Consider the following 16,024-nt stretch of genomic DNA (forward strand, 5'->3'; position numbering starts at 1 on the left):
CTTGGTATGACGGTACCTTTGCTGGTGACCTGTGTGTGCGTGTGTGTGTCACATTACTCCATTTCCATTTAAAATTCCTTTTCACCTGTAGAAGGTGGATCTGGTTCCAGTCGTTGGCTCCGTGCTGTCAGTTTTCTCAGCAGCAGAAAGGAAGCAAAGCAAACAAATGAACACGGCAGAGTTTGATTGACTTTGCCTGTCAGAGGCAGCTGTTTGACGGCTGTTGGTTCAGTCTTTGTGGGATGCTGACGGGCTGGATTAATTGGCTATAGATTTTCCCCGATCCTTTTGTGGAGATTGTTATTTTATTTAGTTTTAAATTTCTCATTACTCTTTGAGGCCTCGAGGCGTCAAGCGTGATGCGAAGCAACACAAAAGCACAACGCTGTGAAATGGAGCAGAAGAGAGAATTTTTAAATGCACCATCAAAACCATCTGTCAGCTCCAAAAAGATCGTGGGGTTTTTTTTTTCTTGGTGGTGTCAAAAAGCATCTGCTGCTTCCGGAATAAACTGGCCCTCATCACGTCTTCGAGACGACGATGGAGCCGAAGTGTACGTTTTCTAAAGTGAGTCAGTAACTGGGAGAAAGAAACGGGCCATTATCACACACTAGTCTACTGCGATGTGATTTCATTTTAACGACATCGTGGCTTGTTTTATAAATAACATGTTCTGAGCGTGTTCAGTCAGCTGTTCGGGGGGGAGGGTGCATGATGTCTTTATCCTTAATGATATTTGCAAGTGAAAGCGTTTGAATAGATCTAAAACTCCATAATTCTTTTAATTTTGACAAATGAGTCCAGCAGCGTGCTGCAAATCCGATTTCCTCTCTCCCCTCTTTGTCTCTCAAGCTCGGTGTCCCCCGTGGAGTGTTCAGTCAGGATGATTCCTCTTGATAGAAAGTAGGAGAAGGATTAGTAAAACCTCAGTACACACATTAAATCATCTTCAGCTTGAGCCCCTCTCACTCCTTTCTCATATTCCCTCCATTATTTATTTATTTACTTATTTTTTTCCTCCTCCTCTCTTTCAGGTGCTCTCTGTGCGGCTATGTGTGCAGTCACCCGCCATCGCTCAAATCCCACATGTGGAAGCACGCCGGAGACCAGAACTACAACTACGAGCAGGTTAACAAAGCCATTAACGAGGCAATCTCCCAGAGCAGCCGGTAAGCACACAAACTGCAGTTCCTTCAGCCTTCTTTCAAGTTTTATCTCAGTGTTTGTAAATGTCAACAGTAAATCAACTGGCAGTGCTCTTCATGTCCTGGGATTATACAGGTTATAATGGTTTTAGTAATAATAATGATATATCTCGCTTATATTTCTGTTTTTGTTAAGAATATATGACTTTCTGCTACTTGCCTTCATCATTTGTAATTTCATGTTATAAGGATGTAGTGTGCAGGGTTTCGTGCAAAACATGCTGAATATGCAGCTCTGGCAATGCATGCACATGCAAGCACTGCACTGAGGAAACGTTTCCTGAACTTTTATGCAGTCCTCACTGCTTCCATAGGAATTAAGAGGGTGGGTGTTGCTGCCGATCAGATACCTGATGAATAAAAATGAGATGATCTGGAGAATTCAGGTCTGTTAACACAATGCCAGTCTTGCTAGGATTGGACGTCCCCCCTCAGACTCTGCAGGCCTCAGTTAGCGTGTTAAAGGTTAAAGTTCATGACAGTATAATAATAAAAGCACTGAGCAAGTTTGTTTGGAAATGTTGCTGGATTGTTTACAGTATTATGAGCCATTTTAATGTAATTATTTTTAATTTGTAAATATTGTATACCTCTGAGTCCCATTTAAAATTTGCTTTGCATCCACGAAGGTGCTCAGTGACTGATGATGATTGGTGGAAAATTGGCAAAAAGCCTTTTAACTTGGAAACTATGAGTCTCACAAGTGTGCTGTGTATTGTGCTGTTTAAGTACCATATAAAGATTTAGCATATCATGTCACATTTGACCTCTGACCTCTACACATGTTCTACACCCACAAAATGAAACAACTGTGTTAGTCTGCACTTTGCACTTATTTTTACTTTTTACTACGAGGACGGCCGGTACAGCGACCTGACCGTCCGCCCAGTGGGGGGAGGAAACGAAAGCCTGTAAAGTGCCAGTCCCGTACAAACGCTGAGGGTGACATTTTTCTTCTCATGATTTTACCCTCTGCTTCTTGCAGAGCTCCTCAGAAGTTATCTGCGGTGGTAGAGTCTGCGGCAGAGCGCCCGGCAGTGTCCCCGCACTCAAAGGACAAAGCAAAGAGCACAGCGGATCCACCGCTAACACCCACATCAGCAACTAAAGCTGCTCTGTCAGCTGACAGCCCAGCGGGCTTCTCCACACCTCCCACAGATCCTTCAAAGTGGTCCCCCGAGTCCGTAAGCCCCCAGGGGAAGGACCCTGCACAGCTTCAGTCTCAGTCCCAGAGCCATCCACGCACGGGCCAGCTCCCCCCGCCAGGCCCCGGCATGGAGTACTGTGTGCTCCTGTTCTGCTGCTGCATCTGTGGCTTCGAGTCCACCAGCAAAGAGCGACTGATGGAGCACATGAAGGAGCACGAGGGAGACATCATCAGCATCATCCTGAACAAAGAGCAGCAGCAGTCAGAAGCACAAGCAAGCCTCCAAACAGCAGAGTGACACATGCACTTTCCCCCCTCCCCATCCTGACTTTGACGCCCACCCTGTGCTTTCACAAGCTTTTCATGAGGTTTCTGTCCGTCAGCGAGGCGGCGGCGGCGGAGGAAACAATCTACTGCATCACAGTAGTCCAGTCATTTCAGTGGCGGTACTCTGATTGGTTCGGTTGTTGCATCAAGAGGTTACGTTCGTAAGGCTGCAATGACTCGTGTCCACACATTTCAGAACAAACGATGAAATGTTTTATTGACGATGTTCTTTCGAAAGGAATGTTTAAAAAACGATTGACAGGGCTGTAAGCCGTTAATATTTGTGTCAAATAATTACACACTAAATGACGCAAAATGTGTCTGTAGGGAAGCGATTTTGCTTTCAAGGGAGGAGCCCGAGCTCTCGACTCAAGTCCGTTTTTTTTTTTTTCACTCTACAGGGACGTGTTCATACCTCACAAAACCACGCGATCCCTCAACCACAAAAGATTTCCATATTTTCAAGTCTAATCCATATATTTTTGATTCTAAGGCAGCTCTTTTATTGCTAGTGTATTTAATGTATTTAATCTGACAGAGTTGAAGCTCTAGCCAAGTAGTGGAGGTGCAGACTCACCGATGCCTACAAAGGCATTTACCACAGCTTAAAAAAACCTTTCAATATTTATCTGTTTATTTTAATGCATGTTAAGTTCCGTTATGCCAATTTAAACGACTATGTTTGTTATATTTTCTTTCTGCTTTTTGTGGCTCTTATTGTAGTTTTACTGTTTGTTAAGTAGCTTCTTTAGCAGAGACCGTGATAGTTCTCAAAGGTGGAGCGTAAGTTGACTGGAGCAAAGCAGGAAGTGGCCTTTGGATCGTCACCAGTGTTCAGTTGGTGTAAAAGCATGTCGACAAAAGGAATAACAAAAAGGGAAGCTGGGATTGGCGGGGCTCGTGGTGTAATACAACGATGTTTCAAAGCCGGTTTATGTCATATCGAATGCGACACAATTATCACTCGATTGTGATTATGGTGCTAGGTTCACTTTAAGACTTGTCAATGAAGGTATTTTTATAGCTCATGCTGTTTATGATGTATATAATAACATTTTTATAAGGACATTTCCACTTTTTGTCAGTGTTTTTAAAAATATAAACTTTCTAGTATCGGCTTGAAGCGGCCACTGTCCCAGCTTGAACATGCCTGAAATGAGAAGACGTGGATGTGAAAATAAAGTTTTTAAGTCAACGTGTTTTGGGTGTTTCTGGCAAAGTCTCATGTCCTCTCACCGGCAGGAGGGCAGACATTGCAGACCTCAGCCCAGCTCTTTCAAACGATGAATGGCAGCAATAGTATTCACTGACATCTTTTGAGCATAAAAAAATTGAAACCTGGTATTTTAAATGTTGCTCAGAGTGTGCAAGAAACATCTGGAGGAGATGATATTTACCTGGGTGTCACTCACTGACCCTCGCTGTCCATTCACGAGGTTCAAATTCAAGTAAGGAGCAATCATCCCATGCCACCCTAGTAGTCATTCCAAGCCCAAGGCACGACCACACCAGTAGGGCTGCCACAAACGATTATTTTGATAGTCGACTAGTCACCGATTATTTTTGTGATTAGTTGACTAATCAGATCATCATCCATTGGACATACAGTGTACAGCTTATTGCACCAGCAGCATCTGCTCTTATATAACTATCATTAGCTTACAGCTGTAAGTGTTTAAGGTCTGTGCTAACTAAAAATAAAGACAAGATGATAGTTTATTACATTTGAATGAAATTTGCAGATTGTTTCGGTGAAGTTTAATAAACTCCTTGCTATCTAAAATATAACAGGACACCGGAGTATATTCTCCAGCATCTCACACTTCTGATAATCAGCTGTCTGCTTGACGTTTATTCAGCTGTGTAAAAACTAAAACTTTAATCTCAGCCAAACCGATTTACTCAGGAACAAATAAAATACAAAAAAAGCCAAACAATAACATGTTTAAGTTATCTAAGTGACTCATATATCATGTTTAACCTGAGTAGCGAAAGACGGCGGTGGGTTTGAAAACGATTTGCCGGGAGTCCGGTGTTCTCACGGCTCTAGTGACCTAGCCCCCGGCTAGCTATCGAGCTAGTGGGTAACAGACGTCTCCGAAAACGTCGGAGCGCTTTTGAAAATATGCGGTGTCCTGATAAACTGAGCAGATATTTGAGGTTTACACAGCTACATTCTCGCCTGAAAATATGTTAAACGTTTATTTTGTGACCCAGAAAGAATAATAAGAGTAATATTAAAACTAACTAGCTGCCGCCATTGTTGGAAACTGAGCTGGGCTGCGCTATGAATTCTGGGACACAGCTGCTTCTTCTTCTTCGGGGTTTAACGGCAGCTGGCATCCTTGTACATGCAGTGCTGCCATCTTCTGTTTCAGTCCGTTATTACACTCTTAAATCCTGCTACTTATTCCTGCGTCTTTTGGGATCTTACAAAGCTTCAAACGACGCGTCGACTATTAAATCAGTCGTCGACGATTTTAATAGTCGACTAATCGTGGCAGCCCTACACGCCGGTCACTCCACTCAGCAAATTTGGCTCCCTGTTCCTCCTCTTTCTAAAAATAATTCACTTTGGAGAAGATCCACAGCACAGATGCGAGTAGTCAGAAAGAAACTCGCACAAGGAGTTCACTTTGGTGGGCCTTGGAGTTCAGTCGAGGGGACAGATCCTGAGTAATGAGTGAGGTTGGAGTAATAAAGGATATGAGCAGCATGCAGATTGGTGTTTTCTAGTCTGTTTGGCTGTGACTGCAGTGATTTTGATTCATTTATTTGACACCCAGCATTTCACAGCTTATTTGTCTTACGTTGCTCACCTCAAAGCCTTGACATCCCCATTCCTGCTGGAGTCGTCCAAAAACACATCAAGATTACAGGAAAATAAAAGTTAACGGAAAATTAAGAGTGATTAAGAAGATGATGCTTACTAACCGGGAGCTCGGTGACAAGATCTCCTGTTAATTCATCAGTATGTCTCCTTGTTTCTTGCATGCACACAGACTGAGGAAATTAAGATAAAATGGCATATCCATAACTCACTTCCTCTCACCCCCCACCTCACCTTACAGAACAGCTTGAAATTCTGTCGGCATGCGTGTGCAGCGCAGAGGATGAAAGAAAATTAAATCTCTATCTCAAAGACCTGTTACCTCACCTGGAATTCTCATTATCATAGGAGATAATTATTGTCTGACTTTTAATTTACATTTTTACGTGTCAGGATTAAAAATGATGGGCAATTCAAAAAGGAAAAGTGGGATTTTACTCCTGTCTCGTGTCTTTAAAGGACCGGACCAACCGAATGCTCTCAGCAGCCTGTTTTTATGTAAGTAAAAGGCTCATTCCAGGTGCTTTTCTTACATTTTCCATGCACCTCTAACAGTTTACTCTGCAGGAAATTAGGTAGGACTTGGGTCCATTGATTCTTCCATCCATTTTCTACTACTTATCTGGGTCTGGGGCGGTAGGGCAGCAATGTAAGAAGAGAGGCCCGGATCACGTGGCTCCTCAATCCATCTCAAAGGGATGGGATGGATTGAGGACACTCTTTGGAGGAAACAGCGTGTATGCATGAACTTATTCATTTGGTTATTACTCACAGCTGTGCCTTTAGGTGAGAGGCGACTTCTTAGCCTTTATGCTTGGCTCTATCTTCACTATAGCGGTATGGCATCATGGTGCATCACTCAATCTCCTGCTCAAGTCTGCCCCCATGTGTGAGCAAGACTTCAAGATAATTGAACCCTATTGCTGCCCAGCCTCACACTTTTTCCAGCTTGGCTCCAAGGCCCTATCCTTCTCTGCACTTTGTATGAAATCCCATTGGGAGCCGTAAAAAGCAAAGACTTGAGTCTTACGCCACTAAATCGGAAACTTCAAAATCTTTGGCGGCGTCAAGTGGTGTCCATAAAAGTTATGAACAGAATCCAGAACAGAGTCCAACTCCTAACATCCTTTATCCCAAAGATGTAAGAATTTGAAAACGGCCCATGTAAAAATATTCTGTCAAGCTGATTTGTGTCATCACGCCCACATTACTTCACCTTCCATTACTTTCTCATGACGCCTTACTTTTTACTATTTCTTCCCATTAGTGTCAAATCTGAAAAACTCTCCCTGTGACATTTTCTCAGATGGTTTTGGTGTCCTGCAGCGCAGCGCATGTCCATATTGTGGACAGAAAACAATATTACTGTAGAAGCTGTTAGTGCTTCCTATTGGTCGGACAGATTGATCAGGAAGTGAAAACAGACGTGAAAAGCAGCGGTGTGAACATCAGGCCTGACTCGGTTTAACTGCTCAGCTTTTTCAGTGTAACTGATGATCGTCGATACTTTGGGTTCAGAATTTGTCTGATCACCTTCACATCCCATAAAAAACAATATCAATGCAACCATGTGCCAACTGTTACTAGCTTCCCTATTCTATCAGCAGCACAAATATGCTAGCTGCTACTGCTAACACACCGCTATGAAAAAAAGTGCAATTTTTAAAAATGCAACAAAAGCTAATTTTGTTTCTCAGCCAATATTAATCAAGGAACATGCAGATAGTGCACTGCGCTATTTGACCTGGCAGATCAGCTGACCTCAGTAGCAGCCAAGTTTAAGTTGCTTTAGCCTGCCCAAAACCTCTCCAACTGCAAGCAGCTTTGCAACCCACCTCACTTTCATTTCCTCCTTTTCACGCTGTGTCTGGCTTAATCAGCCTCTTGCCTGTTGTCACTGACGCCTGCTCTGTTCTGTGGTGGGGTCTGCCTAATAAACCACTAAATATAAATTAGTCCAGATGGAAAACCTCATCTTCTTTTGATGATAGCGGTCTTGATTTCAATCACTGGCCTGTTAGCAAGTTTTCTTTTTATCTGTCGTCAGAGTGAACAACAGCATAACTAGACACACCATAGACACTAGACAGCTCTGTGGTGTCAGCTAGACAGTTTTGTAACAGAGCTGCACATGATGACATTTTTGAAGTTTTTTTTGTTTTACTCCAACTTTATTAATTGCGTCTGAAAGCTGCAAAGCTAACAGCTGAGAAATGTATCTGAGGTCACTCCCTGTGGGTGGTAATGCATGTAGGTCATGTGGGACTTTGTCAGGCAGTCGTCGATCCCATTTGGTGTCACAAATTGCGAAAGTGTGTCAGCACAGGCAGCAGACACTGCAAGTTTAAAAGCAAGCGAGTGGTTATCCCTGACAGAGAACATCTCGCCCTGACTACAGTTACATTTCCACCACAGAAGCATTCGTCTGCGTGTGCCACGTTCATATTTCCAAAGCAGAGACTCTTCTTTGTTTTATTTTTCTGTGCCTCTTGGTTTAAGGCGTCCCAACATCCTGACCTCGCTCCCAAAACGTTAGTTGAATATTAAACTTTTCTTGTAATTAATCCATATTTGATTTGGGTTCATAATAAGTGAGTTAATGACACTAAAGTGGAGCCAAATGTCTCTGTGCTCTATATGATCAGGGTAACACCACCATATTATTTTGTTCTTTTTTTTTTAGGTCCTTTCATCTGCAGTATGTGCACTCTTGGTTACTAAGAGTGCACATACTGCAGATTCTGACTTTTTTTTTAAGGAAAAATAAAAAAAATTTATGACGTTTAAAAAATTTCAAGACTGATTGTCATATCTCTTCTCACTTACTAACAGTCTGTGTAAGGGAAGTGATTGTTCTAATCTAAACGCTGCAAAACGACCAGCATACAGTTTAACCCAAGGAGGAGGAGGAGATATCAGATGCCTGCTGTGACTGGTGGATGTTTTTGCTCATATTCAACTTTGTAATTTTAAAAGTATTAACATGCCGTTTCTTTATTTTATAGGACGTCATCTGCAGTATTGCATCAACTTGAATTTGTATTTTTGGTCATAAAAACAGCAGAAATAACATTTTAAAAAAAAGATTTTTGTTGTGTCTGTGAGAAGGACCCTTACTTGCACATCCAAGTAGTCAAGAGTCCATCGCTTCATGATCCGTTTGAAGTTTGGAGTTTGAACCTCACCTGTTCCATCCTACATGTTGTAATGTGGAGGCAACTTTGTTTCATATATTTTAAAGCCATGTAAAGTTAAAGTTCTTTTTTGGGGGGCTTTCAAATGTTCGGACTTTAAACCTTTCACCACCAGGTGGCATCATGTTACCAGTGGGTGGCCACAGGGGTGTTTTTAGCTGTTTACTGCCCTTTTTTTGTTTTTTGATTTCTTTTCCTTCTATCGTTGGTTCCTCGAAGCTTTTCCTTTTCCCTGCCTACCTGTGTAAATAGGAAAATGTTCTTATTGTTAAAATAGGTTAACTTGACTCACTACACCATCTTGTGGTACATATCAGTATTGCAGAAAGACACAGCCTAGTCCTGTGGCTTAATTTTGACTTGTGTGATGTTCCCGTGCAGCCAATGACAAAGCCGATTCAAATGGCCAATTCTGCGAGCATTTAAACCTGTGCTGGTGTGTTTCTGTTGCTCTGCTGCAAAAATCTAGTTGCCTGTAGAGCAGGGGTGTCGAACTCCAGTCCTCGAGGGCCTGCAAGTTTTAGATCTCAACCTGGATCAGCACTCCTGAAACAAATGATGAGCTCATTACCAGGCCTCTAGAGAACTTCAAGACATGTTGAGGAGGTAATTTAGCCATTTAGATCAGCTGTGATGGATCAAGGACACATCTAAAACCTGCAGGACACCGGCCCTCGAGGCCTGGAGTTTGACATCTGTGCTGTAGAGTTTCAAGTAGAGCCGCTCTCTTCCACTAAGAAAAAATAGCAGCAGAAGAATAATTAACAGTAAGCATACATACAGCGCAGATTTAGCACAGAAGCATAAATCCGCCTTCATTCACCAGTTTTATCTTATCGGCACAGCACATGAATGTGTTGAACACTGAGCCATAATAGTTGCTTCTTCACATTCTACTGACAGCTTGAGGGAATTTTAAATGGTTTAAAATATGGTTATCATTCCAGTGTTATCCTGCTGGAAGCGGCCATCAGAAATGGGTACACTTTGGTCATAAAGGGATGGACATGGTCAGCAACAGCACTTTGGGGTTTAAAAATGCTGATTAGGTACTAAGGGTCTCAGCGATTGCCATAAAATTCCCACTGATATAAGGCAGGATGACAACGATTTCCTAAAACTACTATTGTACAGTTTTGGTGACCCCGTGTGAATTGTAGTCTCAACCAACAACCATGCCATAAATGGTAAATGGCCTGTATTTATATAGCGCTTTACTAGTCCCTAAGGACCCCAAAGCGCTTTACATATCCAGTCATCCACCCATTCACACACACATTCACACACTGGTGATGGCAAGCTACAGTGTAGCCACAGCCACCCTGGGGCGCACTGACAGAGGCTCAAAATGCTCAAAATCACTTAAACCACCTTTCTTCTCCATCTCGATGCTCCATCTGAACTTGAGCAGGTCGTCTAGACAACACCTCAGTGTCTAAATGTATGTTGCTGCCATGTAATTGGCTGTTTAGACACTTGCATTAACGTGCAGCCAAACTGGTGTACCTAATAAAGTGTGAATAACACGTTAAAGATGTGCACAACATTCACACAGGGTCGTGTTTTTAAACTTTCTCCTACGGTGTGTGTGTGTGTCTTTTTCATGAACATTTCTTTGCACAGCATTATAGATGAGCATCGTTTTTGTTTTGCATTTTGCTTAAAAAATGTATTAAAGTAACCCAGAGGACACCTCATTACAATGTTATGCAAGTCTGTTCAAAAGGTTACCATTTAATTAAATCTGTTGGACACATGGGAGAAAAATTCAAAAGCAGCTGAAGCAGAGCTTTTGCAAGCCTTCTCGAAAACAACTTTAGAAGTCAGCTGAGGTACGCAGCTGGTTGCATACCTCGGTGTGACCGAGCCGTATTCCAGCCATAAACAAAATCACTCTTGCTCGCTTTTATGTATACTGTACAAGATGCACTGCGAAATACAGTACCTCAAGGTTCAACAGTGCAGTGATGAGCTTTGCTAGTGTCTCTCATTACTTTGCAGAATTGCAGACATCGACCTCTTCTACTTTAAAGGGAAAAAGTCTATTTCTGTAATCCCTTTGGCTTTAACATGGAAGTCTGACCATACAAACATGGGAAAAAAAACCCTTCCAGTCTATTCATTTCTTTACTGGATCAAGTTTTCTACATAAACCTTTTAAGTGCCCAGCATGAAAGTGGAGATCAAGGCAAAGAAAAAAAAGAAATTGAAATGAGGCAAAGAAAGAAACAAGGGTGAAGATGGAGCAAGTAGTCGGAGATACTGTGGAATCAGTTGAAAAGACTCTTGCACCGCTCTGCTTTTCAACTTGTTTAATGGATCATTCTCAGATTTCCTTGCTCTATGAACCTTGTTTTGTGTTCCAGTGAGTAAAAAGGAAGAGGATTTTCAATCCCAAGCTGGCTAAAGAGAGTCAGATTGGCCACAGCGGGAGAGAGACGAGGGTTATCTTTAATGGGCCATCTTCCTGCAGTCGCACTCCCTCGCTTTGGATGACAGGACTTTGAGAAATGAAAGGAGCAGAGGGGGAGGAAAGGGCAAATTTGGACTCGTGTATGTGTACCCACGGAAGGAAATGATCCAGGAGCTAAAGGGCCAGAGTCAGAGAGCGTGGTCATTAAACAATCTGTTTTCTTCTCCAATAATCCTCCTTACCCATAAGAATCCGGCCAATTTATTTTCCTAAATCTCTTTGATAATCTTCAGGTCTTTCAAGTTAGCCCATGCACAAACACGCTCTCCTTTCCATCTGAATGCCCTCAGCACTCTCCCACTAGACCTGCCCGCTGTCTTCAGGGAGCGCCTGGCAGTGCTGTCTGTGAATGTTTTGGTTTCTTTGTGTCGAGCCTCCAGCTCTGATGGCTGTGTAGGAGATAAAAAGCGACATTTAAAGGATAACTCACACATCACACATCACAATGTAAACAGTTAAAGTCCGGACCTTGGCACCAGTGATGTCACCCATCAGTTTTGAACTTTGCATTTTAAAGTCTCAATGTGGAGGCTGTTTTTATGGAGCTAAAAGTGGCCATATTTGGATGACAGAATGGAGCGCTCGAGCTTTTTTACTGAGCTGTACTCATAACCTGTACTTATGCACAGACACATGCACCTACTAATTAATGTGGCCTAACAAACAGATAAAATCCTCAAGTTTCACTCACCAAAACTGAAGCACACACTTTTTAGACAGCCTGTTCTGCACAGCGGGGCAAACAGTTCAATTGAACTCACTCATATTAGAAGTGTTTCCTTTCTGTAGTGAGTTTCAAGTGAAGATACATGGAGGTAACTGAACTTCATGGCATTTCCATTATGTAATAGTGAGGCTCCAGCTACAACCCGCCAACTTTAATGAAACCTGCACACAGTGATGTGTCCTCACTCAATTTTGCTCAATGTCAAGGTCATATTTATTGTTTTACTGGTACTTTTTAGTCAGATTTGAGTGAAATTGGATACATTTGCCCGAGGTATGACTGTTTGCAAGCTTGTTGCAAGCAACACCAATACTTACTGTATATGTTTCTTTCTGTACTTCACACATGACCATAGTAACATATTAGCTTATTAATAACCTGTGAACTGTGACGGATCATGAGCTGGATGAGCTACCACATCAATAACCTTCTGGTTTGACCACTTTGACCACTTGAACCACAGAAAACTGAAAAGAAGGACATAGTCATGGAAACACACGGGCTGCTGAACTCTTGAAAAGTTAGTTTTAAGTCCTTTAGCTAATTCCACTCACTTCCAGTGGACAGAGGTGAGGGCAGAAATGTCAATGACGGACACATTTGAAAGAAAACGTATGTGCCTGATAGCAGCAGATAGACACGGCATCATCTGAACCGACCTTTTAAAGCAGAAGGTTTCAGTTTAGAAAGCGTCTCAGTCACACAGTTGTGTATGACTTAAGTCACTATGATCGTTCTTTAAAAACCCCCACAAAAAACCCACAAACAGCATCAGATTCAACCTTCTGCCCTTAAATGTTAATCTCAAATCCATTCCTCTTGAGTCTGACAGATTTCTCATTAATCTCTGTCAGACTAGAAAAAGTGTTAGCAAACCAGCGACGCTGTGATCACCGTGAACTTTATTATGTGTAGTGTTTCTGAACAATATCAGTGTGTTTAGTCTAAACTGCTGGTGAAAGTTCTTGAGTCAGGACATTTTTCTGTCATCAGTTGTCTCTGTGGGTATAACGTGCAGTAGGCGGTATTTGTTGTTTTGCATCATATAAGCAAAATATTCTAGCCTCCTTCTCTTGATGAAGTGAGAATTATTGTCTTTTTGCTCATATGACACAAAACTTTGACTCTACAAGGTATCTAAAGTATCTCTCTGTACACCCATATCTCAGACTCCTCTAATCTCTTACACAGAGCACTGGTTAGTGTACATGCCTCAGCGCGATTTGAACAGGGATCTTTAAGTGTCTTCCTCTCAGAACTTTTCTCATTTTCCTGAAAGAAACTCCAGCCTGTTCAGTGTCACATCTGACTTTGTGCGAGAAATATGATGGTACTCTCAATCCTGTCATCCTCAGTCTGAAGAGTGCCCTGAATGCCATCACACATTCACACTTTTCTCCCTCCGGGGAACCTGTGACTCCCTCCTTAGGGAGGCATCCCCAGGTGGCAAATATGCTTCTCAAATATGAGAGGTAGGAAGGAAATCAAATACCTCCTGAGAACCAACAGATGCAGCAGCCTTCATTATAATTCCACAGAACCACCGGGTTGGGCAATGTGGCACGCATTTGGGAGCATCACTATAATTAGAGCGGTATCAACTGTGCATGAGTGCATGAGAAAGGCAAAGGAAAACCTTCAATATGACAGGAAAAGGTCATAGTCTCCAGCAGGATGAAGAAGAGTCTGCCAACCAGTCAACACCTGTCATGGATGAGAATCATTTGCATAACCCTAAATGTTTGGTAGATATAGGTTCCAACTAAAACAACAAGATCATCAGGTTCTCCAGCTTCTGCTGATGGAGAAAAGAAGCATCCAACCAACAAAGTCCAAAATACTGTGGAAACCTCTGGACTATTGGGCTACTGCTATGTGGAGATGTTACAGATCAACCTGCAGAAGCAGTGCTGGAGTTTCCCAAATGTCAAAGCCACTCAGGCTAAAGACTATAACCTTGTTTTTGCATGACACCCTAAAGGCAGAGAAAGGTGTTTCTTTTTATCCAAACCTTAGTAATACTGGATTTGTGCTGCTCATGCACATAAAGCTCACCACACCTCCTCACATTAACACAGTAAAATAGCATAATACAGTAAAACACAAACACTTATTGTAAAATAATTCAGATACATTTTTCTTTGTTCAGGTTGTTTTTAGCTGAACAACCACTCAAGTAACAAATAGTGAAGAGAGCATTTACTGACCCAGAGGTCATCTGTCCAGTTTAATGCAAAAATATCTCACGAATTTGTGAGAAGAAAAGACTGGAACATTTAGAGAAACACAGAACAAAATACAGAAAAAACAGCAGTAAAATTCAGTCAAGGAATTCATGCGTTCATTCATTCAAATACGTTCTTTATTTGAGCTCCTAGGATCATTATCTCATAAGAAACAGTAGAACATCAGCAATAACTTTGAAATTGTATTATTAAGGCAGCCAAACAAATTACAGACTCGGTGTCATTAAGATGAGTGATTTTCCTTCTTATTGAACACGAAGCAATAATTCAGAGTAAAATGAAACTGATGAAATCAAATAATTATTTATGCTAATTTTTTTAAAGGAAATTGTGCTTGGGATTAACTGAATATGTACCAATTTTATTTAATAAAATTGCATTAAAGTTGACATTTTTCATTTTACTTATGTAGCAAAATTACACCGAAAACTTGTAATTAAATTAAATTAAATTTAAATAAAATAAAATAAAATAAAATAAAATAAAATAAAATAAAATAAAATAAAATGAGCATCATGGCATTTTTGAGTGTATGGACTGTCTGCAAATCTGTTACACTTAGTTTGTAAAAACTGTCTCCAAATAATTGTAGTGATTTTTGTTTTTCTTTAGTAAAAATATTCACTAACTTACGCGGCCCCTGTTCCATATTTATTTTTTTAATTTTAGATTTTTTTTAGTTTTGTAATTATTTAGTTAATCTCCGAAACACCTACCTCCCCCCTCACCTCACGCTTTTATTTTGAAGGCGGGTCCTCTCGTGTTCCGGTCCCCTCCGTTAAACCCCGTGCGGTACGAGGCTGACCGCTGAATTTTAACAGCAGGTGAAAAAAAGAATGAGAGAAAAATGAAAGAGCGAGGGAGGTAGAGAGGCGTAGAGAAAGAGAGAGGCGGAGAGAGAGCTGTCGGAGCATCCTGCCAGCCGCTGCTGTGGAGGAGGGTGAGGCTTCGCTAAATGTTCCGTTGGCTCGACTCGTTTTCGTCTTTTGTTGATGTCAAGGCAGAAACAAAGTCCTTCGTCCACCGCGGGAGCGCGCCTCTGTGTTGTGAAACGCACATTCACCATAACGAGGCTGTGGTTGCGTGTCTGTGCTTCCCAGTGGCGGTTCAAACCCGCCTCATCTACTTTACCGTCTTATGTGGCTCCCTGTTCGCCCCACATCCCTCATGATCCTCTGCTGGAGCGCATCTGCGGTTATGTTTGGCGCGACATTTGGTCCGGTTTAAAAACGGTAGAATGAATAGAGCTCTCTGATAATCTGTTGTCGATAGGCTGATCTCATTTATTTATTTATTTTATTTATTTGCACGTTATTCTGGCGTCAGCGTGACCAGGAAATGCTGTAAGCAGGCCTGTCCACCCCCCATCCACCCACCCATCCGTCCATCCGTCCATCGTGAACTGAATGAAAGACCTGTTTGCTTTGGCTCTGAGCGCAGTAATGTTGGGACACATGTTTGCTCTTTGCCTGTGTGTACATGTGTATCAGTGTGGATAATCAGACCCCCTCCCCCTGTGTGTGCGCTCTGCTGGCAGCATTTCAACATGACAACCCTGCGTCAGAGGAAGGGCAGCAAGGGGAAGGAGCCCTCTCCTGCTGCAGAGCTTCAGTCCCAGCAGCACAACTGTTGCTCTGAACACCATCCGGAGAAGATCCTGCATGGTGAGTGAGACACCCCGCACTCCCATCTCAGGCTTGAGCCACACATAGATGTTTCCCACCAACAAGCTGCAAGTGCCAGTTCTACCACACATTTCAGCAGGTTTGAGCCGATCACTGGTGAAGTTCTTGGTGCTGTTCTGGTGCCAGCTTTTTGGCAGCAGTACCAGGCTTTTTACCTCTGCCAAAGTAGTTGAGGACTTGTCAGTGGGTT

The 16,024-nt window shown here is 42.2% G+C and overlaps 2 protein-coding genes across 2 annotated transcripts in view; both read left to right on the forward strand.

Annotated features, from left to right (window-relative positions):
• znf507 (zinc finger protein 507) overlaps window positions 1-3,874 on the forward strand; it is a 23,990-nt gene extending 20,116 nt beyond the window's left edge. Inside the window, exons 6-7 of the mRNA XM_005929218.3 lie at window positions 1,035-1,169; window positions 2,191-3,874. Of these exons, the coding sequence (XP_005929280.1) occupies window positions 1,035-1,169; window positions 2,191-2,650 (595 nt within the window). The 3' untranslated portion in view covers window positions 2,651-3,874. The remainder of the gene's footprint in view (window positions 1-1,034; window positions 1,170-2,190) is intronic.
• An 11,016-nt stretch (window positions 3,875-14,890) lies between these two features.
• dpy19l3 (dpy-19 like C-mannosyltransferase 3) overlaps window positions 14,891-16,024 on the forward strand; it is a 71,278-nt gene continuing 70,144 nt past the window's right edge. The window contains exons 1-2 of the mRNA XM_014335810.2: window positions 14,891-15,089; window positions 15,687-15,813. Coding sequence (XP_014191296.1) covers window positions 15,696-15,813 — 118 coding nt within the window. The 5' untranslated portion in view covers window positions 14,891-15,089; window positions 15,687-15,695. The remainder of the gene's footprint in view (window positions 15,090-15,686; window positions 15,814-16,024) is intronic.

This window comes from Haplochromis burtoni, unplaced genomic scaffold (genome assembly GCF_018398535.1).
Source record: "Haplochromis burtoni strain Fernald_Lab_line unplaced genomic scaffold, NCSU_Asbu1 Contig_121, whole genome shotgun sequence".
NCBI classification, from domain to species: Eukaryota; Metazoa; Chordata; class Actinopteri; order Cichliformes; family Cichlidae; genus Haplochromis; species Haplochromis burtoni.